At 49.0% G+C, this 21,203-nt stretch overlaps 8 protein-coding genes across 8 annotated transcripts; 4 read left to right on the top strand and 4 right to left on the bottom strand.

Annotated features, from left to right (window-relative positions):
• Positions 1-201: 201 nt before the first annotated feature.
• Positions 202-876, bottom strand: BC939DRAFT_455232 (uncharacterized protein). The gene is given in 3 exon segments (XM_051556167.1): positions 202-239; positions 301-718; positions 735-876. The coding sequence occupies 2 exon segments, from the start codon at positions 797-799 to the stop codon at positions 301-303; spliced, it is 483 nt and encodes a 160-aa protein (XP_051411017.1). The 5' UTR covers positions 800-876; the 3' UTR covers positions 202-239.
• A 1,925-nt stretch (positions 877-2,801) lies between these two features.
• Positions 2,802-3,656, top strand: BC939DRAFT_504251 (uncharacterized protein; the record flags this gene model as incomplete). Its single annotated transcript, XM_051560501.1, has 2 exons — positions 2,802-2,883; positions 3,175-3,656. The coding sequence occupies 2 exons, from the start codon at positions 2,802-2,804 to the stop codon at positions 3,654-3,656; spliced, it is 564 nt and encodes a 187-aa protein (XP_051411016.1).
• A 159-nt stretch (positions 3,657-3,815) lies between these two features.
• Positions 3,816-5,714, bottom strand: BC939DRAFT_455227 (uncharacterized protein). The gene has a single exon (XM_051556166.1). The coding sequence runs from the start codon at positions 5,631-5,633 to the stop codon at positions 3,960-3,962; it is 1,674 nt and encodes a 557-aa protein (XP_051411015.1). The 5' UTR covers positions 5,634-5,714; the 3' UTR covers positions 3,816-3,959.
• Positions 5,715-5,855: 141 nt separating this feature from the next.
• BC939DRAFT_455224 (uncharacterized protein) lies at positions 5,856-6,706 on the top strand (the record flags this gene model as incomplete). Its single annotated transcript, XM_051556165.1, has 2 exons — positions 5,856-6,593; positions 6,686-6,706. The coding sequence occupies 2 exons, from the start codon at positions 5,856-5,858 to the stop codon at positions 6,704-6,706; spliced, it is 759 nt and encodes a 252-aa protein (XP_051411014.1).
• A 2,753-nt stretch (positions 6,707-9,459) lies between these two features.
• Positions 9,460-10,406, top strand: BC939DRAFT_493947 (uncharacterized protein; the record flags this gene model as incomplete). Its single annotated transcript, XM_051559582.1, has 4 exons — positions 9,460-9,536; positions 9,686-9,781; positions 9,980-10,105; positions 10,300-10,406. The coding sequence occupies exons 1-4, from the start codon at positions 9,515-9,517 to the stop codon at positions 10,404-10,406; spliced, it is 351 nt and encodes a 116-aa protein (XP_051411013.1). The 5' UTR covers positions 9,460-9,514.
• Positions 10,407-11,859: 1,453 nt separating this feature from the next.
• Positions 11,860-12,656, bottom strand: BC939DRAFT_455210 (uncharacterized protein). Its single transcript, XM_051556164.1, has one exon. It carries the CDS (start codon positions 12,380-12,382, stop codon positions 12,065-12,067), a length of 318 nt encoding a protein of 105 aa, XP_051411012.1. The 5' UTR covers positions 12,383-12,656; the 3' UTR covers positions 11,860-12,064.
• A 2,766-nt stretch (positions 12,657-15,422) lies between these two features.
• BC939DRAFT_202301 (uncharacterized protein) lies at positions 15,423-19,777 on the bottom strand. The gene is made up of 9 exons (XM_051550626.1): positions 18,764-19,777; positions 18,376-18,682; positions 17,654-18,284; positions 17,420-17,561; positions 17,246-17,341; positions 16,909-17,147; positions 16,094-16,806; positions 15,923-16,008; positions 15,423-15,815 (listed from the first exon to the last, which is right to left on the bottom strand). Exons 1-9 carry the CDS (start codon positions 19,556-19,558, stop codon positions 15,789-15,791), a joined length of 3,036 nt encoding a protein of 1,011 aa, XP_051411011.1. The 5' UTR covers positions 19,559-19,777; the 3' UTR covers positions 15,423-15,788.
• On the top strand, positions 19,500-21,193 carry BC939DRAFT_202306 (uncharacterized protein). Its single transcript, XM_051550627.1, has one exon. The coding sequence runs from the start codon at positions 19,998-20,000 to the stop codon at positions 20,931-20,933; it is 936 nt and encodes a 311-aa protein (XP_051411010.1). The 5' UTR covers positions 19,500-19,997; the 3' UTR covers positions 20,934-21,193.
• Positions 21,194-21,203: the final 10 nt, after the last annotated feature.

The raw sequence follows: 21,203 nt of genomic DNA, 5'->3' as shown, positions 1-21,203 counted from the left end.
GACAAAAAAAATGAAAAATGAAAAAGAAAGAAAAAAAAAAAAAAAAAAAACCAAAAAAAAAAAAAAAAAAAAAAAAAAAAAAAAAAAAAAAAAGAGAAAGAGGAGGAGGATGAGGGAGACAGAAGGAAGAAGAAAGTTGAGGTCCAGAAAGGAGCACAAAAGAGGCAAAGGAGAAGGACAGAGTGGCGCAGCACCACAACACTCAAGTCGAACCGTAACCGTAACGTAACGCCTGCAAGGTAAGCACTATTCCTCTGCATATGGACTCATTCATGACACTGCGAGTCTCGATCTACTTGCTCACAGGGCTTTTTTTCTTTTGTGCTGGACACTAGACAGTGCATCAAAGCCCCAGTAGCCGGGTCGTAGGCCACCGGCCTCCCATTCGATCGCTTTGAGAACAGCATCAAGGCCACGAACGACGATGACAGCGACATCGACGGCGACATCGACAGCGACATCGACAGCGACACTGACATCCAGAGCAGTATCAAGCACCCGAAAACGACATAGTCGTTTTGTAAAAAAAAAAAAAAAAAAAAGCATGGGCAGCAGCAGCAACAATAGCACTGAAGCAGGCGCAGGAGCGGTAGGCGGAGCACAATTCAAGGTCGAGACAAATAGAACTACAGAGCAATAGTCAAGAGGACTTATCATCCAGAGTAATCGATTCCAAAATGGTGCATTCGAGGAGCGCCATAGGCGGCTTCTTCCAGGGCTTCGTATACGATCACGGAGCTGTAGTTGATCTCAGGACGTCGTAAAAACTATACAACACATATCGCAGGCTCTTGTTCATTCAGACATCAGTCATTCTGTAGTGACCATTACACAATACAGTGCCCTTGAATAAAGCAAAGACTCCGAAGTAAAAAAAAAGAAGACATTTTGGAACCAAGTAAACGGCTCTTCAGAAAAGCGTAATCATCTGCTACCCTTTACAAGAAGAGAATATAGGAAGAGTTGTCGATGGGCAAAGGAATGCAATATACGTTTCATAGCACTTTGGCACAAAGAACCGACCGAAACACGAAACGTTGCCTCAACTCCAGAGAAAGGACACTTCCCCGGTTCTCTCTTTACCCAAAGCGATTTGGTTGGGTCAGAAATCGAAGCACACAACCAGACGCCATTACAGAACTAAAATAGAGTCAATGTCGAAATGCGCCTTTGCAATAGAAAGTTGAAGGTAATGGACTCACAGTCAGCCTGCGGACCAAACCATTTCAGTTATCTTGAGCCTTGGATGAAAACACATGCAGCCTGGCAACAACATGGTGACCTTGTTTTTGGTACGTACAGTGGATAAAGACCGAGAGAAGAGAAGGAAGGGAGGGAGCATAAAGGGTCGACAACAGATGTCGGACGCGATCTCTGTAGCTTTGCTACGGGGAGCGTATGATTTTTTTTTTTAAGCAGCAGCAGCAGCAGCAGCAGCAGCAGCAGCAGCAGCAGCAGTAGTAGTAGTAGTAGCAGTAGCAGTAGTGAGAGTAGGATCGTTCACAAGGTGCTTTCATAACTTTCATCGGAGCAGACCCTTTAGAGCAAAAAACAGAATCCTACCACGTTCCAGCATTACTTCCCCGGCCTGACAATACATTCCGATAGTATTTCGTCCCCACCGGCACATGCAGAGGTTTGGCGTGGAACGAAAGTTTACAGGTCATAGCACCATCCTGGAGCTCTAGATCGATCATGAATGTGGATAAGCAGAGGCGCTTCTTAATCGACTGTTCTTCTTCCGTCGTATACAGCTTGCTTGGAGCCACGGCTTGCATGGCACCGCACCGGAAGGTAGAGGCCGATGATCGAGTGCTTTTATATCAACACACAGTTTCTGTATGATGTCGACACATGGGCAGGGCTTCTTCTCTATAAAACGGTCGGTGATTCTCTTGTTCGCCCCCGAGCTGAACCTACGCAAGAACTTACAGTTCTCGAGCACCAAGGTGATACCGCTGCTGGCAATCTGGGTGTATCCCCCCCCCCCCCCCCCCCCATGCCGATCTCAACGAGATCGCACAATGTTTCTGAAGAAACGATTGTTGAAGAGGGAGCATGCGCCAGCTCTCTGGGCCTCAAGATTCCGAACAATGTGTTCTTGACGCGAACCGTTCCCAGTTGATGAATGACCTGCATGGGTTCCTTATAAGTCCCTCGATTACAGACTTTCCAGACTCTCGAGAGCGTCCAAAGGTGTCATTTGGTACTCCTGTGGCTGTCGATAGAAGACCATTTAGAGAAATCGTAGCCGTGGTACCATCCCCTATCATCTCCTGAAGCTGTGAGGTATCTCAGAGGGTGTCTGTGAGGGCAAGAGATTGTAGTTGGACCGTGTGGATGAGAGAGTAGGCATCATTGTTCCACTTTGTATCGAAGGAACCGAGGGCCTTGGCATGCTCGCCGTATTTATGGATTTTACGGTGAACGTGAGTCCGCTCGTACCTGCGCAGACACAGCCCTTGATAGATATAAAGTCAACCAAACATCATTCTAGGCTTGGCTGACAAGGATGTCGGTCCTGAGATCGTCGAAGTCAGGTAGCGGACCAAGGGCTTTGTCCTGAATCATTCCTGGTGCTGCACTGACAATTGCTAGGTTGCAGTTTCCGTCAAGAGAGTCTTAGCAAAAAATTTGGCTGAGTTGTATTGCGCTCGGATGGTATCTTGGCATATGGCAGTTGAGATGGACAGAGGAAGGAGGAAGAATCAAAAAGGCGCATTGGTTCATCTAAATATTCAGTCTTGACCAAAGGGTCCCGTTTCTTTCTTTCCCCCACTTCACTCTCAACATCCCCAGCTATGTCCAGGGGTCCTATAGCCGCTTCGGATCTCGCTTCAGGGACCAATTTCGGAGATCTTTGCCCGATCAAGGGTAACCAGGGTAACCAGGGCAACCAGGCAACCAGGACAATTATGTCGATACCATGTCACCAGGGACGACGATCTCAGAACTGCCATCTGTGTCAGCCAAGTGTAGAATGACGTCTTAACCCCATATCTTTACTAGAAACTGCGCTCCGCCCATTATATAATGGGACCCATCTTTACCCCATGATGCAGACATATAGCCAGTGTCTCTAACATCTAGAAATCGTCCACTCTTAATGGGAGGGCATCGCTCACCTCCTTGGTCAAATGACAAACCTACGGTCCGTCGTTCTCCTTGACATAGCCTTGAATGCCTCGCAACTCCAGGAGCTCGTACAGAGGGCGCCAGCGCTTCGAATTCTCGATAATACCTTGGACAGTAGGGGTCTGGTGACTTATAATCGCCAAATGGCCTTATTGACGACGTTCAAGCACCTGGGAAGGCTCTCATGGACGGCTGAGATTGAGGTCCGGGTCGATGATGTCCTACATGTCCTCAAATCATGCACACAACTCCAGGCGGTGACTTTCCAAAATGCCCGTCTGGTTCAAGGGCTCAGCCGATCTTGGGCTAGAAAATCAGAAGAGAAGCCTGATCTAATCAAAGTCGACGATGAAGGCTGGACGAATACCTCACTTCGGTTTCTGACCTGGAAGGATGTGATCTTGAAACTATGGGTTAACTTTGTCGGGCCAAAGCAGGTTCAACATTGCACCCGTCAAAGGCCGAGTAAAGGACAAAAGGGTGGAGGAACAGCTCAGCCCAGCTCAAGGTATCATGTGTAGGAGTCTCTTTTTGGAGCTGCTATTTTGATCGAGCGTAAGCGAAGTACCGCGACTCGTAGACTATCAGCACAACATCCCCTTTTTTTTACATACAGTTAGCTCGATCTCTGAATGCCGTATGTACATGCACACTTCTTGTTTGAGATATAGAGAACAAGCCTGGATTGCAAAGGATCGTCTGATTCTTATTCTAAGCTAGGTTAGATATACTATCGAGTCTTCGACTTATTAAGCTCGGCCGGTTGAATTTCTCAGTTTGATGACCCGCTTAGATGGATGTAGCACGACTTCTCAATCTAGGGCTCATCTTGGCCATTCGAACATATAACTCGTTTTATCGAAATGAGCTGTAACCGCGACGGCTGGACGAAAGGAGAGATAAGTGATATCAGACGACACAATCCAGTTCGGGAACAGGGCCTGGCCGTACACGAGAGCTACCTCTCGAAGTGTAGCCATGTTGTCCGCGGTCATTGGGAACTCTAGGTTCACTACTCGAAGGTTTGGCGCAAACGTAAAGTCCTGGATCATATCAAACGTTAATGCTTCGCCCCCGAGCTTTAGACCAACTAGGGACGTGAACGAACACAGCCGTCCCCAAATTGACTGCATTTCCCCAGACGTGTACAGCCTGAGTGGAGGCCAGGGTTCCATAAACGGCGGAGGTTGATAATCGAGTGGTTGGATATCCATACTCAGATTCTCGAGCATGTTGGCGCATGGCCACGGTTTACTCCCCTTGAAGAGTTCGATTGTCCCGGCCATCGTGCCTAACAGGTTCAATCTGCGCAACGCCGTGCAGTTCTCCAGAAGTATAGAAGCATTGATGCTGTTGAATCCCAAACACCCTTCAATGTCGAAGGCAACCAGACTCTGTGATATTCCTGGCGATACGTGGACTGATCGAGGCATACGTGTCGGTTGTGTGAGAGCCTGGTCTTCATGCACCACTGCCATCACCACACCCATCACTGAGGTGTCATTCCTGACGCTGCTTCCAGTGCAATGGTCGAGATCGATGGTCGTAATATGAGATTCTGGCATGGTTCTCTGCAGGGTGGCTCGATCCTCGAAGATATCTCTCCAGTCCAGAGCGATGACATTGCTCTTCCAGTCGAGTTTAATGCATTCGAGGTTGGGAAGGTGCTGAAAAAGACGACGAAAGTGAGGATGCGTAGTGCTCGAATCCTCAGGGTGCCATCTCACAGTCAAGTTCAACGACCGAAGCGATGTGTTCACCCAACCTTCATCATCCACCTTGCTCAACCCAGTGCGCTCCTTCTTCTCATCTGGTTCCTGCTCATGGTGGGCGTTCTTAAGCTCCTCTACTATGGCGACCCTTTCCAGAATCAACGACCTGAGCTGACGGCAATTTCTGAGCACCAAAAGAATATCGTCGATGCGGACGTTGGTATTGACGCACCAGGAAAAGTCCTTCAGATTCTTAAGAGTCGCTACAGGGGTCATCTGACAGTCCAACGGCTGTACTACGGGTTGTTCCAGGGTGATATGTAAGGCTCGAAGCTGTGGCACCGTCTCCGTGATCTGCTCGAGATATGAAGTGCACAAGATCTGGAATCGGAGCGTGAGCGATTGCAGGTTGTTTGTAAAGTATAGAAAGTGCTGGGTGCTGGCCCATGTTGTAAACGTGAGACAGAGGGTCATGACATGGTCTCCGTATTTGCAGATCGTTGGATAGACGTCGGTTCGGTCGGAATGGGAAAAGGATAGACTTTTGTAGAGATAAGGAATCCAAATGCTATTCCAGGCACGGTTGACACGGATGAGAACCGCGAGATCGCGTTTTATCAGATGGTCGGTGATTAAGTGAACAAGCTCTGGGATCGAGAAGACAGTGTCTTGGAACACCTTTGGAGCAGTGTCAACGCTGTTGCCGCTCTTGGTCCTCCTAGGACGTAGAATCATCCGATTAGCTGCTTGAGCACGGTCTGGGACGGTCGGTGGCAACTTGGGCATGTTGTTCAGTGGATCGAAAGGGCTAGAAGTGGCGAGAAGAGAAAGGATGGACGTGAAATAAAAGACGAGAGAAAGAGACACACACATTTGTGGCGATGTAGCAGACCATTATATCTGTCACAAAGGTCAACCGACCCCATCTTCTTCTGATTAAGGGGCCCCTTGCCCATTTTCTTCTCACCATTTTTCTTATCCACCTCTTTCCCCCCCTCCCCGACAGCCATGCCCAAGGCCAGCAAATCCGATAACTACGTTGTCAACATCGGTGCATCAAGGATCTCCCAGGATACCTTCTTTTCCATCCCTGAACTTCAACACCTCGTCACCGACTATCTCACACAGAATGATCTTAGGGCCGCCATCCGCGTCAGTCGTGCCTGGAATACCATTTGGGTTCCCTATCTCTATGAAAAGCTATTCGTCCGTGAGTGCCAGCAGACTCGCAGCTATTCCAAGGTGTATTCGTACGGTCATCATGTCAAGAGTCTCGAGCTCCTCTCCATCGAATGGAACAATCTTGTCTCCATTCTCAACTTTACCACCAGCCTACACTCGCTCTTCCTCCACAACACAAAATTGAGCACTTTGCAGCTTCAGGAACTCGCTGAGATAGCACTACAGCTTCGAGTTCTGCATATCACCTTGGTACAACGCTCGCAAAAGCCATTAGAGTGCCGGATGACTCCTGTGTCTGCATTCAAGCACCTGGAGGACTTTTACTGGAATGCCCTGATCAATGTCCGCATCGACGATATTCTTTTCGTGCTTAAATCGTGCTCTCATCTCAAGACACTGGCCTTGACAATCAACACACTAGTCGAGGAACTTGGCGAAGCCAAAGTCGAGGATATTGACGGCATTAAAGACAGCAGCTTGATCGTCGATGTTGTGCCAGAGTTGGTCAAAGTGGACGATGCCGGCTGGGCAAGCACGTCACTCCGAACGTTGAGCTGGGACAATGTGATGTTGGGACCACGACAATCCTGCTTGGACGGCTCGAAACAACCACATCTTTGCACCCGCCGCCTCTTTCAGCACACACCAAATCTCAGGAAGGTCAAAATCATTGGTGAGAGCAACATCGGTGCTCAGGACTGGGACTGTATATTCAAGAATCAAGCCAGCATCCAAGAGATCGAGCTTGATTTGCCTGTCTCAGTATTCGAAGGCGGTTCTCGAGTCGGTGATTCGGGGCTCTTGAACGCAGTGTCAAAATCATGCCTGAACCTCAAGAAGTTTACCGCCAAGCGTGTACCGCCTACAACGGATGAGGCGTTTGCGGAAGTGATGCGGGTCAACCATGGGCTTCAAAAGGTCAGCGTCAAATGTACGGAATTCGCGGACTTGGCCCTCCATCAATTAGCATGCCTTCCTCCAACACTCACTTCAGCAGGGACCTCGCATAGCCTTGTTGAACTTGATGTGGAGGGATGTCTTCAGATCACCAACCATAGTGCCATCGAGATACTCGAGAACTGTCCTCTCCTGCGCAATTTGAACCTGTTGGGCACTCAAGCCGGTACAATCGAACTTTTCAAGGGGTGCAAACCCTGGCCTTGTGCCAAGGTGCTGGAGAGGCTGCGCATGGAGATCCGACCATTCGACTGTCAACCCCGGCCGCGCCATACAGGTTGGATGTTACCTGGACAAGTAGAGGTGCCTTCTCTTAATTCATATGCGCCTGAGGAGCAGGAGTTGATTAGGGAGAGGCTGCGCTCGTTCACTTCCCTCCTCGACCTCGAACTGAAAGGTGACGCGATGACATTTGACATCCTGGAGGACTTTTCGTTTGCGCCGAAGCTTCGAAAAGTTATTCTGTGTGTTCCGTTCAAGGCAGAATGCTATAGAATGAAGCAAGAGAAGAGAAAATGGCCCAGGAGCGTGGCAAGGCATTGTTCCCGGACTGGATTGTCCGGGGTAAGGTCAACTATGATTCCTCGCGACCCGTCTGTATGATCATTGCCATTGTCAGTAGGGACACTTTTGTATTCTATTCTAAGTACGATGTATATAATTAAAAAGCAAACTTGTCTATAACAAAACTGTTTGTATGGTACAGCGCGGACTAAAATCTTGGACGATATGATGTTGGCGCAATCCAAGGGTCTGAATTAAGAACCGCTTTCGTTCGCCATGGCCAATGTGCATATCGCACAGGCCTTGAATGTCCATTCTTTTTGCGGCCGTTTAAACTTGTATAATACCTCTACCCACTATTACTCTCCTCTTTTATTCCGTTTTCGGTTTCCAAAGATGGCTGTGGAAACTGAAAGCAACACTGTCGACAGCACACCGCCCAGAATACCCGTTGTGACAGTCTTCTCGACCTCCTAGCTCGTGTATGGCATGGCCCGCAACCTATCGCAGCACAATCTCGCAACCGCCACCCATGTCAGTCGTACCTGGAATGCCGTCTGGAACCCCTATCTTTACGAAAAGGACCTCGATAGCCATTATAATGGTAATAACTATCCAGGACTTCACATATACGGTCGAAATGTCAGAGCCTTCATACTGGATACAAAACATGGACCATTTCCATCTCCCTGAGTACATCTCCAACTCTGCAATCGTTCATCCTCCGTTGCGTGAGCCTTCGCGCCTGGTGTCATAAAAGGATCGCTCGCATAGGTACCACAACTTTAGGTCCCATTAAATGCCAGGGAAAATAGTAAAGAAGTATGGCAAGGCTTTGCCTCCAAATTGGATTGTAGGGGTCGGTGCACTACTGTAGACCTCGAGGAGCATGTGCAATTAGGATGAATAAGGAACAGGATAGTAAAACGAGGACGCGTTGTTGTAATTTTTTGGTAGGCCATCCTATTTGAAAGACAAAGGTCGTCCAGCATCGGAACAACCACAGTGTGCACAGCAATGAAAACATGAAATGCTGTTGACTCATATCTAACTTGCTACTGTCTTGGCTCAAAGCTCGATCAATGAAAGCTACATACCTTCGTATGCGCAACCGACATTAGTCATCTCTCCAATATCTGCTCCATTACTGACAGCTTTGTGTCCCCACGCCGACAATGGCATACCAATGGAACTTGGCTTTTGAACGCCATGCCAAAACCAAGTTTAAAAAAAATTGGGTGTCAGAAACATAGTCAAATCCACATGGCATTTGAAAAGAGCTTAGTCAAATGAACTCTCCAACACCCAATCGTCCTAGTCGAATATATATTTTGACGAGCAGCCTGGTTCGGTGCTACACGGGTTCGCATAGCTGGATCTCGTTGGCCGGAGAGAATATCTCCCATCCTTCCCCACCAACTTGCGTAAACTACATTGTCGATGCTTGAGGTTTTCCTTTCTGCTTGGCCCATCGCCAGTGATCGAGACCAATATTCAAGCAAGAAGCCGTCTCCTTCTATAGCGAACATTACATTACGTTTCAGGTCGACGTTTTATTGTTTTCCTCACAATCCAAGATGACATTTTTCGGAACCATTGGCCTATTTAGTGGGAAGTATACATGTCCTGGCCGCACCCAAAAAGTGTGCAACGACACCCGCCGCCTGAAAAACATCAGCGCATTGCATTAAAGCATCATTCATAATAGAACCCAATGATGTTATGCTTGAAGCACAGCAACAGTGGTCTTGTAGGATTAATGGATAGAAGTATGTCCAGACGGTGCTCTGGCTGTGGGTTCATGTTACATGTGCGCACTGCGAGGACACGCCCCTTGGGTGATGAAGGACGTCACTCGACGCGTCCTTCATTTTGATTTTCGTTTGTTTACATTTTGACGCGTGGCCTTCCATTCAAAATTCTCCCACGGGCGGCCGTTCTCTTTTCTCACACTCTTCTTCACCCTTCCAAACCAAACACCCACCGATGCACTCGTACCAAAGTGCCCTCCGTTACTCGGTGCTATGGCCAAGCAGTATCACCCAGGTATGTTACAACGCTCATGAGGTTGCTCATTGCGCTTTTGCTCATTATGTTTGTGCCTGTGGTTGCAGGATGTTCTCTTCTAGCCTACTGGGGCTGTGCGTGTCTGTACTAGTGTCTGAGCCCACTTTGTATATTTCTCGCATGTTTAGGCTGCTTCGCCTATCATGTCCACTACAACCTGCATCAGCAGCAGCGCAGTAGGACCACAGCGATGACCACAGCGATGACCAGTCGAGTCCACAAAGGTATGTTCCTGGTGTTCTTTCCTTGCAAAGTGGCACTGCCTGCCTTTCTTTTCTTTTTTTGTCTGTGCCTGGTGCTTGGTGCCTTGTACCTGATGGTTCTGCACCTGGTGCCATAGATTGTGTCCGTGTCTGTGACTCGATACTCATATCATCGTCTCTTTCCGCACTTGTTTTTATGTATCAACCTCTCATTTCTAGCAAGGAGAGACTCGCTCCCCCAACCCAGCATATCAGCCTGTCGGTTACAGCAACCACAGGTACAGCATGGCCCAGTCCCACCGGGATTCGTCATGGTCAAGAAGAGCGAATCAGGTGGCCACAAAGGTATGTTTGACATGCGCCATTTGGTGCTACTGTACTAGGAGTTGACTTTGGCGCCTGTGTTCCCTTTCTCACACACTCACATAGTGGTTGTCCTCTTGTCTTCTGTCGTCTGAACTGCTTCTCCTCTAGCCACCAGCCTCTATCTTTGCCAGTTTCGGCTGAGAAGAGGCTCAGGCTCGCCCCACCTAACCTAGTGGGCGAACCAGACTCGCTGGGCCATGGCATGCCCATCAAGCCCATCCAGCCCATCAAGCCCATCCAGCCCATCCAGCCCATCCAGCCCATCCAGCCCATCAAGTGAACCAAGCCAAGCAAGCAAATCAAAACATTCAAAGCTAAGTACTCTCCATCCCCTTCCCCCCTCCACCGCCCCACTCAACCCTCCCACCGCCTTCCCCATCGTCAATGATTGCCCTTACCCCATCTAAAAATAACCCCTCCCTTGGAGTGTCTCTGCGCACTTGGTCCCTCTCGCATGGGTCCTCTTGCGATCCAGTGACCTCGAGGCTGAGGGGCTGTTGATCCCAGCTGGGATTGGGTGCCTGCTGTGCTGGTCGCCCAGTGCTGCACCCTAGCCTACTCTCTCCTGTCCACCCTCCTTGTTCCTGGGGTCAAACTAAGACGCTTACTTTTTGCTGTGTCCAGGGATTCTATAGATCGTCGATGTGCCGTACTCTCTCTTGCTCGCCCGGTTGGATGCACGGCCTGATGCTGAGACAGCGTCCCCGCCGTTTTCCCCGATCCTGGACTTGATCCAGGTTCATCGTCCTGGGGGGACTCGACCACGGTCGTGCGAAGGGACACTCGCCGGCACATAGGCCAGCTGACTGTGAGGCTCGGAGCGAAGACATCATGGTCAAGGAATGTCCAGCGGTCCTGATCCTAGTAAGGGACTCTGGAGCAGACCTTCGACAGAGATGGCTTCGTCTTTGAGGCAGCACACCGGCGGACCCATGGTCGGCAAACTACTATGCCAGATGGAAGACAAAGGTACGTTTGCGCGTGTCCTCTTGGATAAAGAGATGTATGTGTGCTGAGTTTAGCACGCAGAAAACAGCGATATACTGACACACTATTTAACTGGTCCATTCGTGGTAGCGGCGATGTCTCGGCAAGATCAGGCCTAGTAATGCTCCCCAGCTGGGCAGCGAGAGGGAGAGAGCGCGTCGGCCGATCAAGGATCCCAGTTCTAGGGTGGACACATGCAAAGAGGTAAGTGCGCCATGGGTTCAAGGTAGAGGTGGAGCGGGTAGAGAGGAGGCAGGGGCAGTGCTGTCAGTGACCGCACAGCAGACCACCCTCTCTCAGCTGAGGGGAGACGGCCCCGAACCCTCGGGGTTTGGTGGTCGCGAGGTCGGGTCCTCTGCGGGGGATGACCAGTGTGTATGGACACAAGAGGGAGAGGGCGAATGGGGTAAAGTCATAGATGATGGGGAAGAATGGTGAGGGGGGATAGCAAAAGGAGTGCGGGCGGAGTGCAATGGATGGGGGGCTAAGAAAGGGTCGATGGGAGAGTACAGGAGGAGCAAAGGAGGGGAAGGGCAGGCAGCGACAGCTGTATAAAAACACCGAAAAAAAAAAAAGAAAAAAAAAAAAAAAAAAAAGACAAAAAAAATGAAAAATGAAAAAAGAAAGAAAAAAAAAAAAAACCAAAAAACCAAAAAAACCAAAAAAAACCAAAAAAAACCAAAAAAAAAAAAAAAAAGAGAAAGAGGAGGAGGATGAGGGAGACAGAAGGAAGAAAGAAAGTTGAGGTCCAGAAAGGAGCACAAAAGAGGCAAAGGAGAAGGACAGAGTGGCGCCAGCACCACCACACTCAAGTCGAACCGTAACCGTAACCGTAACCGCCTGCAAGGTAAGCACTATTCCTCTGCATATGGACTCATTCATGACACTGCGAGTCTCGATCTACTTGCTCACAGGGCTTTTTTTCTTTTGTGCTGGACACTAGACAGTGCATCAAAGCCCCAGTAGCCGGGTCGTAGGCCACCGGCCTCCCCATTCGATCGCTTTGAGAACAGCATCAAGGGCCACGAACGACGATGACAGCGACATCGACGGCGACATCGACAGCGACATCGACAGCGACACTGACATCCAGAGCAGTATCAAGCACCCGAAAACGACATAGTCGTTTTGTAAAAAAAAAAAAAAAAAAAAAAGCATGGGCAGCAGCAGCAACAATAGCACTGAAGCAGGCGCAGGAGCGGTAGGCGGAGCACAATTCAAGGTCGAGACAAATAGAACTACAGAGCAATAGTCAAGAGGACTTATCATCCAGAGTAATCGATTCCAAAATGGTGCATTCGAGGAGCGCCATAGGCGGCTTCTTCCAGGGCTTCGTATACGATCACGGAGCTGTAGTTGATCTCAGGACGTCGTAAAAACTATACAACACATATCGCAGGCTCTTGTTCATTCAGACATCAGTCATTCTGTAGTGGCCATTACACAATACAGTGCCCTTGAATAAAGCAAAGACTCCGAAGTAAAAAAAATGAAAACATTTTGGAACCAAGTAAACGGCTCTTCAGAAAAGCGTAATCATCTGCTACCCTTTACAAGAAGAGAATATAGGAAGAGTTGTCGATGGGCAAAAGAATGCAATATACGTTTCATAGCACTTTGGCACAAAGAACCGACCGAAACACGAAACGTTGCCTCAACTCCAGAGAAAGGACACTTCCCCGGTTCTCTCTTTACCCAAAGCGATTTGGTTGGGTCAGAAATCGAAGCACACAACCAGACGCCATTACAGAACTAAAATAGAGTCAATGTCGAAATGCGCCTTTGCAATAGACAGTTGGAGGTAATGGACTCACAGTCAGCCTGTGGACCGAACTATTTCAGTCGTCTTGAGCCTTGGATGAAAACACATGCGGCCTGGCAGCAACATGGCGACCTTGTTTTTGATAAGTGCAGTGAATAAGGACCGAGAGAAGAGAAGAGAGGGAGGGAGCGTAAAGGGTCGACAATAGATGTCGGACGCGATCTCTGTAGCTTTGCTACGGGGAGCGTATGAAATATGAAATGCTTGACCATTCGTTTTTTTTAAGCTGCTGCAGTAGTAGTAGTAGTAGTAGTGAGAGTAGAATCGTTCACAAAGTGCTTTCATAGCCTTCATCGGAACAGACCCTCCAAGGTAAAAAAGAAAGCCCTACCGCACTCCAGAATTACCTTCCCACCCTGACAATACATCCCCATAGTATTTCTTCCCCACCGGCACATGCAGGGGTTTGGCGCGAAACGAAAGTTTACAGGTCATAGCACTATCCTGGAGATCTAGATCGATCATGAATGTGGATAAGCAGAGGCGCTTCTTAATCAGCTCTTCTTCTTCCATCGTATACAGCTTGCTTGGAGCCACGGCTTGCATGGCACCGCACCGGAAGGTAGAGGCCGATGATCGAGTGCTTTTATATCAACACACAGTTTCTGTATGATGTCGACACATGGGCAGGGCTTCTTCTCTATAAAACGGTCGGTGATTCTCTTGTTCGCCCCCGAGCTGAACCTACGCAAGAACTTACAGTTCTCGAGCACCAAGGTGATACCGCTGCTGGCAATCTGGGTGTATCCCCCCCCCCATGCCGATCTCAACGAGATCGCACAATGTTTCTGAAGAAACGATTGTTGAAGAGGGAGCATGCGCCAGCTCTCTGGGCCTCAAGATTCCGAACAATGTGTTCTTGACGCGAACCGTTCCCAGTTGATGAATGACCTGCATGGGTTCCTTATAAGTCCCTCGATTACAGACTTTCCAGACTCTCGAGAGCGTCCAAAGGTGTCATTTGGTACTCCTGTGGCTGTCGATAGAAGACCATTTAGAGAAATCGTAGCCGTGGTACCATCCCCTATCATCTCCTGAAGCTGTGAGGTATCTCAGAGGGTGTCTGTGAGGGCAAGAGATTGTAGTTGGACCGTGTGGATGAGAGAGTAGGCATCATTGTTCCACTTTGTATCGAAGGAACCGAGGGCCTTGGCATGCTCGTCGTATTTGTGGATTTTGTGATAAACATGAGTCCGCTCGTACCTGCGCAGACACAGCTCTTGACAGATATAAAGTCAACCAAACATCATTCTAGGCTTGGCTGACAAGGATGTCGGTCCTGAGATCGTCGAAGTCAGGTAGCGGACCAAGGGCTTTGTCCTGAATCATTCCTAATGCTATCTGAATACTGCCTGGCAGACGTGCGGTCAAGCGAGTCTCCATTAATGTAGGCTCTTCAGATGTCGGTGAGATTGAGGACATCAACAGATACGGCTTTCGCAGCGCCTTCAATTAGGGTCACAGAGAACAAGACAAGAAGGGTCAGAATTTTAGCCTTCGATAACAGTTTGGTATAGATAGGATGTCTGATTCTTGGACAATATGAGAAGTAGTAGGAGGGGGAAGAGGCGAGCGAGGTGTTAATGGAACTCACGCCGGAATGGTGTCATGGCCATTCGCACAAAAGTTACCCCTACGTGCCTCTCCTTATCCGAGCAATTTTGAAACATGTTGATGAATACTGCATCTTTCAAAGGGTCATTAGCCCATTAGTCGCGAAGAGATAGGGTCCGAGGTGGTGGCGATAGTTTTATTCCTTAATCATCTGCGGAGAAGAATGAAAAATCGATATGCCGGCGCACTGTACTGCGATCAAGAGTGGGCGACGAGATATATATCTCTGGCGATGAAAGTCCAAAGTGAGCAGCAGCCAGCGACTTAGACATCGATTTCGGTGTCGACATGATCAAGTTCCTGTCCGCCGTCGTAGTCGTCGTTGTCATCGTTGTCATCGCACTAGTTGACTCTTCAAACGAATCCAATGAAGCCGAAGCCGTTGTCGTGGCAGTGGCTCTCAAAAACGCTGACTGTACCGACGATGCATTGTCCTGTAGTGAAGACGAAGGCGTCCCCGGGACAAGCACAATCCTCGGTCTCTCTTCAATCAAGCTGCCCACATGAATCCTTTTACGATCCGGTCTCGTAGCTCGTAGCTCGTTCAGGAAAGGGTTATCTCGCTGGTGCTTGGATGAAGGTGAGCGGGGCGTAAAGGACGTTGTTCGCGATCGTCGCAAGCCCAGCAGAGGCGACCGAGGCATATCTCGAGGCACAATATCGCTGTCGTTCTCGTCGTCGCTACCATTGACTGTCCGGCGTCTCTTACCAGGGGAGCCAAGGACGTCCATTTCAGGAAGGGATGCTCCTCGGATTTGTGAAGCAAATGCACGACCTCGATGGACTTGTGCTCGTCGACTCGGCGTCAACGGCATATCTTCACTGTCTGGCATGTTGTAGCTGGGCGACTGCTGAGAAAGGTAGCGACGTAACTGAACCCTTCCAGACGGTGTTTGCGGCGTCCTTTGCAAATCGTCAACATCATAGCTGTATTTCTGACTGGCAATGGGTGTGGATGGCACGATCGAATCCATGGGTAGCGACAGCGATGTCAGTGGAATAGAGTGTCTAGAAGGCGATGTGTTTCGCTTCATCGACGGGGCACGTCTCTGTGCCGCACCACTAGACGGACTCTTGAGAATTTCGCTATGCCTACTGGTCGTGCTCACGCTTTTGATAACACCCCAGGACGTGGTGCCTTTCCGATCAAGATACTGCCCAAGTGCCCCAAGATCCTCTTCACTATTCTCGCCGTCCCCACTGTGTCCGGGATTCATAGCGACAGAAGTGCTAAACTGATCAGCTTTCGAAAGGGGTCTCTGTCGCCTGAAGAGCTGTTGCATGTCAAAGAGGCATGTTAGTTAGTTATCCCTTCTATCGCCTACGGCCATGAAATGAGTGCTTCAAAAAATGCAAAGGCCGCCTGTTCTTACTTTCAGGACCTCTTCGCTCTCCTTGTCGTGGTAAAACTTTTTCAGCCTGAGTTTGGCCAATTTTGGCGGACCATCCTCCTCTTCCACTATATGAAGAAAAGTGCAGTGGTCAATTAAGTAGTCTTGTATTGGATAGCTCGATACCGTGTGTACCTCGAATTGGACGCTTACGTTCATCCGTAGTGTTCATAGAGGTGGAACACTGGAGTCCTGTCTGCGATTGTGCTGGTGCCGCCTGTTCTTTAGTAGTTGTCGACGTAGGGTTAGTAGATGGCGCGGGCCGGACGCCCTTCACTGACCCCAACGTCATGACGACTTGCCGGTTCCTGAATATCGAGTTGTTTAATACATTTCGTGTGGGCTTTTCGGATGTCAACTGCCGAGTCGCCGGAAAACCATGTTTCAGGGCAGTTCCTTCAACAGATATGCTAGCCCTGCTCAAGGTCAACTCGTCCCCCCCGTCCTTCATTGCCATGGTGAAATCCAAAGGGCTTGGTCGCTGGAGGATACCCATTGAAATAGATCTCTTGATACCTTCTCTCTTCGCGCCCCGTGATGGCCTTGGAGAGCTCAGTAGGGTCTTCTCTACACCGCATTTGATCGACAGCTTGTCGACAATCTTGGGCAGCGACAGTTCATAATACTTCGTTACAACTCGAGTGAAGAATTTCTTGGCGGCGTCCATGTCCCTGCTCCTTGGCGTCTGCGGGCTCTTTAGTCCAGAAGGGCGGTCGTCAATGCTGGCCTCAATGCACAGCTCATCCATAAAGAGGTTGACTGTCTTGAGGGCTCCTGGATCCTTCTTGAAGGGCTTATTTTCCTCGAGACCATACTTGTCGATCAGTAGGAGCACATGCAGATTCTGAACAACTTGAATCTGTATGCTATTGCCAGTGAAGCATAGGGAAACAAATGTGAATAACCAGCAACAGATAAATGCTGAATTCATGGACACACTCTAGTCCGCCCAATATTAAAGAACGTACTCCTTGGTCTTCAATTTTTTCAGGTGAGCCCGAATGTCCGCATCGTTGACACTCTTCATGACACTAGCCTTCCAGGCATCGAGCTCAGGCCGCTCGTCGTTAAGGATGACATAATGGTCCTGCGACTTTGACTCGTTGATTTTGCCAGTGTTCAACTCTTTCGCGATCTGTTTGTGCTTCGATCCCATCCTTGTAGGCCATATTCTCAAAAACTCAATCATAAATGCTACAAGGCTTTGCTACATTGATGAATCAGAACAGGTTGACGACGTTAGGATCAATTGACCACATAGACATTCCGGAATACAGATAGGGAAAAGCACAATGTAAAACGTACCTGTGCCTCCTTTAAAGGAACCGACTGCTTAGCTGCTAAAGCTGTGATTTCTTTGCTAGCCGCGTTCAAGCGCTTGACGTAGTCTGTTACAGTAAACTATAGAAGAGAAACCAATCCACAGCGATTAGTTCAAATACTTGATGTATCAAAGGCACGGTGCGTTAGGCAACATACCTCATTATGATATAGATGTTTGATGTAGGCATTGCGAATCTTGAGGCATAGGCCATCAATGGACTTTGGGGCTTCGATCTCAAAGGAAGAAGCCTCCATCTCCGCTACGGACTGGCCAGGCAAAGGTCTCGAGACCGATGATCTATCATTGACATTAAAAAAAAAAAAGGATATTGTTAACTCAATCATCGTATTTACGGCAAGCGAAAAGAGCTGCGTGGCATATCCATATACCTTGGATCTACGACACTGTCAGAGAAAGTGTCCGGAGCCACTTGCTGCAGTCTGGGACGAGACATTAGGCAATGCGGCATGTCGTCAAGACGATACAGCGGCTTCTCACGGCGCTTGCTAGCTAGATCTGCAAATGCACCCAGTCTACCCCACGACTTTTCCATCATCGCCATAGTGAATGGCCTTGATTTGTTGTTCGAGACCGCTGTTACAGAACCGAGGTTGCTGAGATCTGATCCTTCCTCAAGAATTTGCAGAATACCGCTTCCTGGGGCGGTTGGGTGCAGTAGTGCTTGGCAGGTATATGTCTGGGGTCCCAAGTCCTTATCTGAATCCTTTTGGTCCTCACAGGCAGGCATGCACGCAAATGTGATTTGAAGAAGCAGGACATCGCTTTTGGATCGCAGTGATCTAAGAAGGTACAAAGCATGCTCGCAAGGCTCATCCTTATCAATTTGTGGGAAACATGTCATAGTCCTCGCAATCCTGATCCTATGTAAATTGGCGCTCAATGATCGACTAGGGAATCGCTTGATGACTTCAAGGGACTCGATTGGATCTACATTTGAGATGGGATCTTCGTTTGAGGCGGATCTTGGAAAGGGTTCTGATACATCGAGACTGCAAATAACTGTTGGAAGAAGGCTCAGATAACATGGTTAGCATATAATGGCATTTGGGCCAAGGTCTCCAATAAATAACGAGCAGCACTGTCAACATACATTGCAGTGACTCCAAACAGACTAGATCGCCCGACCACATCACCCTGACTGGACGCATGTCCTCGGAGTGCAGACCAATCGATGCGGAAGGGAGTGCCTGCCAACTGTCCTTCGACATCTTGACGCCTAGTCCGGGATGGATCTGCAGTGACCGATATGTTTGAAAGATGGTAGCGAACGAGTAGACGTCCTTCGGAAGGAAAGGCTGGCAGATAACACTCTGGGGTATAATATATCCCCCAAATGCCTTTATTATCAGCTCCAGTGTTGACCGGATGAGCATAGTCGCGGATATCCGTGTAGTTGACTATTATCGCATGATTGGGATGAGTATGATCATTCGTGCCAGTCGTCAAATGTATATGCTTTAGTTCAGAGAATTACTCACCTTGGCTTGCTCCTCAGTGTTGCTCTCCATGCTAGTGTCGATCCAACTCAGACTGGTGTGCTGGTCCAGAAACCGGTCCCAGAGTCCTTGCTCAAAGAATGCGTCCTTAATCCCCTTGAGCACTTCAAGAATATCGCTCCTCCGTGGGCCCATGTCATTCTGTGTATGCTGCTTGCCGTCCAGAAAATATGCTGTCTCTCCCCAAGTCCGAGGCAGTGGGGAAAGGACGTACATGTAATTTCTGATGGCGACTGGAGGAAAGTGCTTTTGCAGCGATTGAGAGCGGATAAAGCTGGACGATGACTTCATAGGCGACTGGTACGATGCAATGTCGAGTCCAAAATCTGCCAATGAGTGAACAAATTGGCGGCGCAAATTATAGCAGGGCGAAACGGTGCCCGATCCGCCGACCTTGCTCGTTATCCCAGCTACAGTGGTGGCCCCTTTTCCCTTGGGCGAAGTCGAAACGGCCAGTGGTGTCACGATCCTACGGTATTCGTCCACACAGTTCGCGACTGTGCTCATGGTAAGACTATGAAGTATCCTGTTCGGGATCAGTCCGATGTTCTGGTGCGCTCTCGAATTGAAGAACATGTATGTCCACTGGAATTTGGGGTCCATACTGCACTGGAAGTAGAGCAGGGTCCTGGTAAGCGTCCGTTTTAACAACGCAGCCGCCCTCGCAGCCTGAACTTTGTCAAATCCAGCTGGCAGATAGGTATCGATGATAAAGACTACATTGAGAGGGATCTTTCCTTGAGATGTAGAGGGCGAAGCCAATGAGGTTGACAGCATTGTTAGAAGCGGTCCAAGTCCGGAATGGGTCAGCCAAAGGATTTGAGCTGGTTGTACTCTGATCGTCGTCCCTCCTGTGCTCCTGTTCTAAACGCTTTCCTTGCCGTTTCCTGTATTCAGCTGTGCGTCGTCGTCCTTTGCGTTGTGCGTGCAGGGAGTGGAGGCTGTGCGCTTGTCAAGAGAGGGTTGTAGAAACAGACGCGTTCTGGGTTCCATACTAAACATGGCGCCCTTAACCAAGTCCAGTGTTTATTTTACACACAACTTTTCTTAGCGACAAACAAAAAAAGCTGCACTCTTCCACTTACAACAATGATCCTCAACAACTCATACACCATTATTACCGGCACAAGATCAAAGATCTGTCTTGAATATACCCCACCAGCGACCTGAATTTTGAAGCAGAAGAGTACTCCTCGTGTTCTTTTTTTTTTTTCAGATGGAGCCAGGATATTCATCTGAGCAGGATGATTACGCCGGATCTACCAATTCCAACATACCGACCGCTCAGTACCATCCGCATTATCCTAAACCGCCAGTGCTCTCGTTTCGTTCGTTCCATGAGCGTCACTTCTCGCTTTTTCAACGGCAAGCGTTTTTCGCCACTGCGCCTGCAACGTGCTTGCCAGCGTTCGGTCAACAGTTCAACTACTCCCAACACGAATACGTAGGGACTCCAACACCTGACGATACCGTCACGAGCCATTCCTATCAGAGCACTCTCCATGGCAATGTCGAAGAGGAAGTTGGTTACACGCAAGCAGGACTGAACGGAGGCGAGAGTCCAGACGATGTTACCAGCCCAGTCGCCGAGTCGTCGTGGCCTCAATTAAGCAAAGAAGCGATCGAGATTTTTGAATTTTCAAGGCGGTTTCGACAGCAGAAGGCAGAGGCGGCCATACTGGAACAGGCACAGATGAAAAAGCGGAGGATAAAGAGAAGGAAGCTGACGAAGCTTGGGTTTGCAGCCGGAGAGGGCGATAGCGGAGCAGAGGAGGGTGACGAGGTACAGGACGGAGATGACGGTGCTCAGAGGAATGGACAGGGTGAGGACGAGGACAAGGATGGGGCAGACGATCAGGAAAGTGCTGAGGAGCAGGATCAAGTAGAATTGCCGGCCACGGATACCACATTCATGACCCAGAGCGCTAGGCGGACTGCACGGCTACGTCAACGATTGTATGGACAGGATCAGGATGCATCTGCAACTGAAAAAATTCAGACGTTGGATGTGCTGGGAGAGCTCTTGAATCAGACCTACAGGGACAGTTTGATATCAGCCACGTCCAACGGAGAAAATACCAGCAACAAGAGTAAACAACAAGGTCGACGAACACAAGTCGTCTACTGGCCAGGAATGCCTCTACGCTGCTAATAAGGTATGGGCATGACAAGATAAACGATATGGAACTAGGTCTTTGGATTGACAGATTTCACGATGATGATGACCTTTCATCCTTGTTCTCGAAGGAGTGCCTTGTGCATTCTGAAAGGAAGACAAACCATGATATGGCCAAAAATATCACTTTCTGAGTGAGATCTTTCTCGATCCTAGGTTTCCTTATGTGGTGTCTTGCTACGGAAAAAAAAATCTGCTTCACTGAACACTAACATTCTTGTAATGGTGCCTTTTGAATAGGATCGT

This window comes from Gamsiella multidivaricata (genome assembly GCF_025024155.1).
Source record: "Gamsiella multidivaricata strain RSA 2152 chromosome Unknown BC939scaffold_43, whole genome shotgun sequence".
NCBI classification, from domain to species: Eukaryota; Fungi; Mortierellomycota; class Mortierellomycetes; order Mortierellales; family Mortierellaceae; genus Gamsiella; species Gamsiella multidivaricata.
Note: the sequence above shows the minus strand (reverse complement) of the source record. Positions and strands in the feature narration are given on the sequence as shown.

Bases quoted from the DNA above. Each gene is read 5' to 3' on its own strand.
- BC939DRAFT_455232 (XM_051556167.1), bottom strand. From the start codon at position 799: ATGAACAAGAGCCTGCGATATGTGTTGTATAGTTTTTACGACGTCCTG.
- BC939DRAFT_455227 (XM_051556166.1), bottom strand. From the start codon at position 5,633: ATGCCCAAGTTGCCACCGACCGTCCCAGACCGTGCTCAAGCAGCTAAT.
- BC939DRAFT_455210 (XM_051556164.1), bottom strand. From the start codon at position 12,382: ATGATAAGTCCTCTTGACTATTGCTCTGTAGTTCTATTTGTCTCGACC.
- BC939DRAFT_202301 (XM_051550626.1), bottom strand. From the start codon at position 19,558: ATGCTGTCAACCTCATTGGCTTCGCCCTCTACATCTCAAGGAAAGATC. The intron at 18,683-18,763 runs GTGAGTAATTCT...ATGCGATAATAG, and splicing joins ACACTGAGGAGCAAGCCAAG to TCAACTACACGGATATCCGC. The intron at 16,807-16,908 runs GTACGTTCTTTA...CACTGGCAATAG, and splicing joins AAAAAATTGAAGACCAAGGA to CATACAGATTCAAGTTGTTC.
- BC939DRAFT_202306 (XM_051550627.1), top strand. From the start codon at position 19,998: ATGGAGCCAGGATATTCATCTGAGCAGGATGATTACGCCGGATCTACC.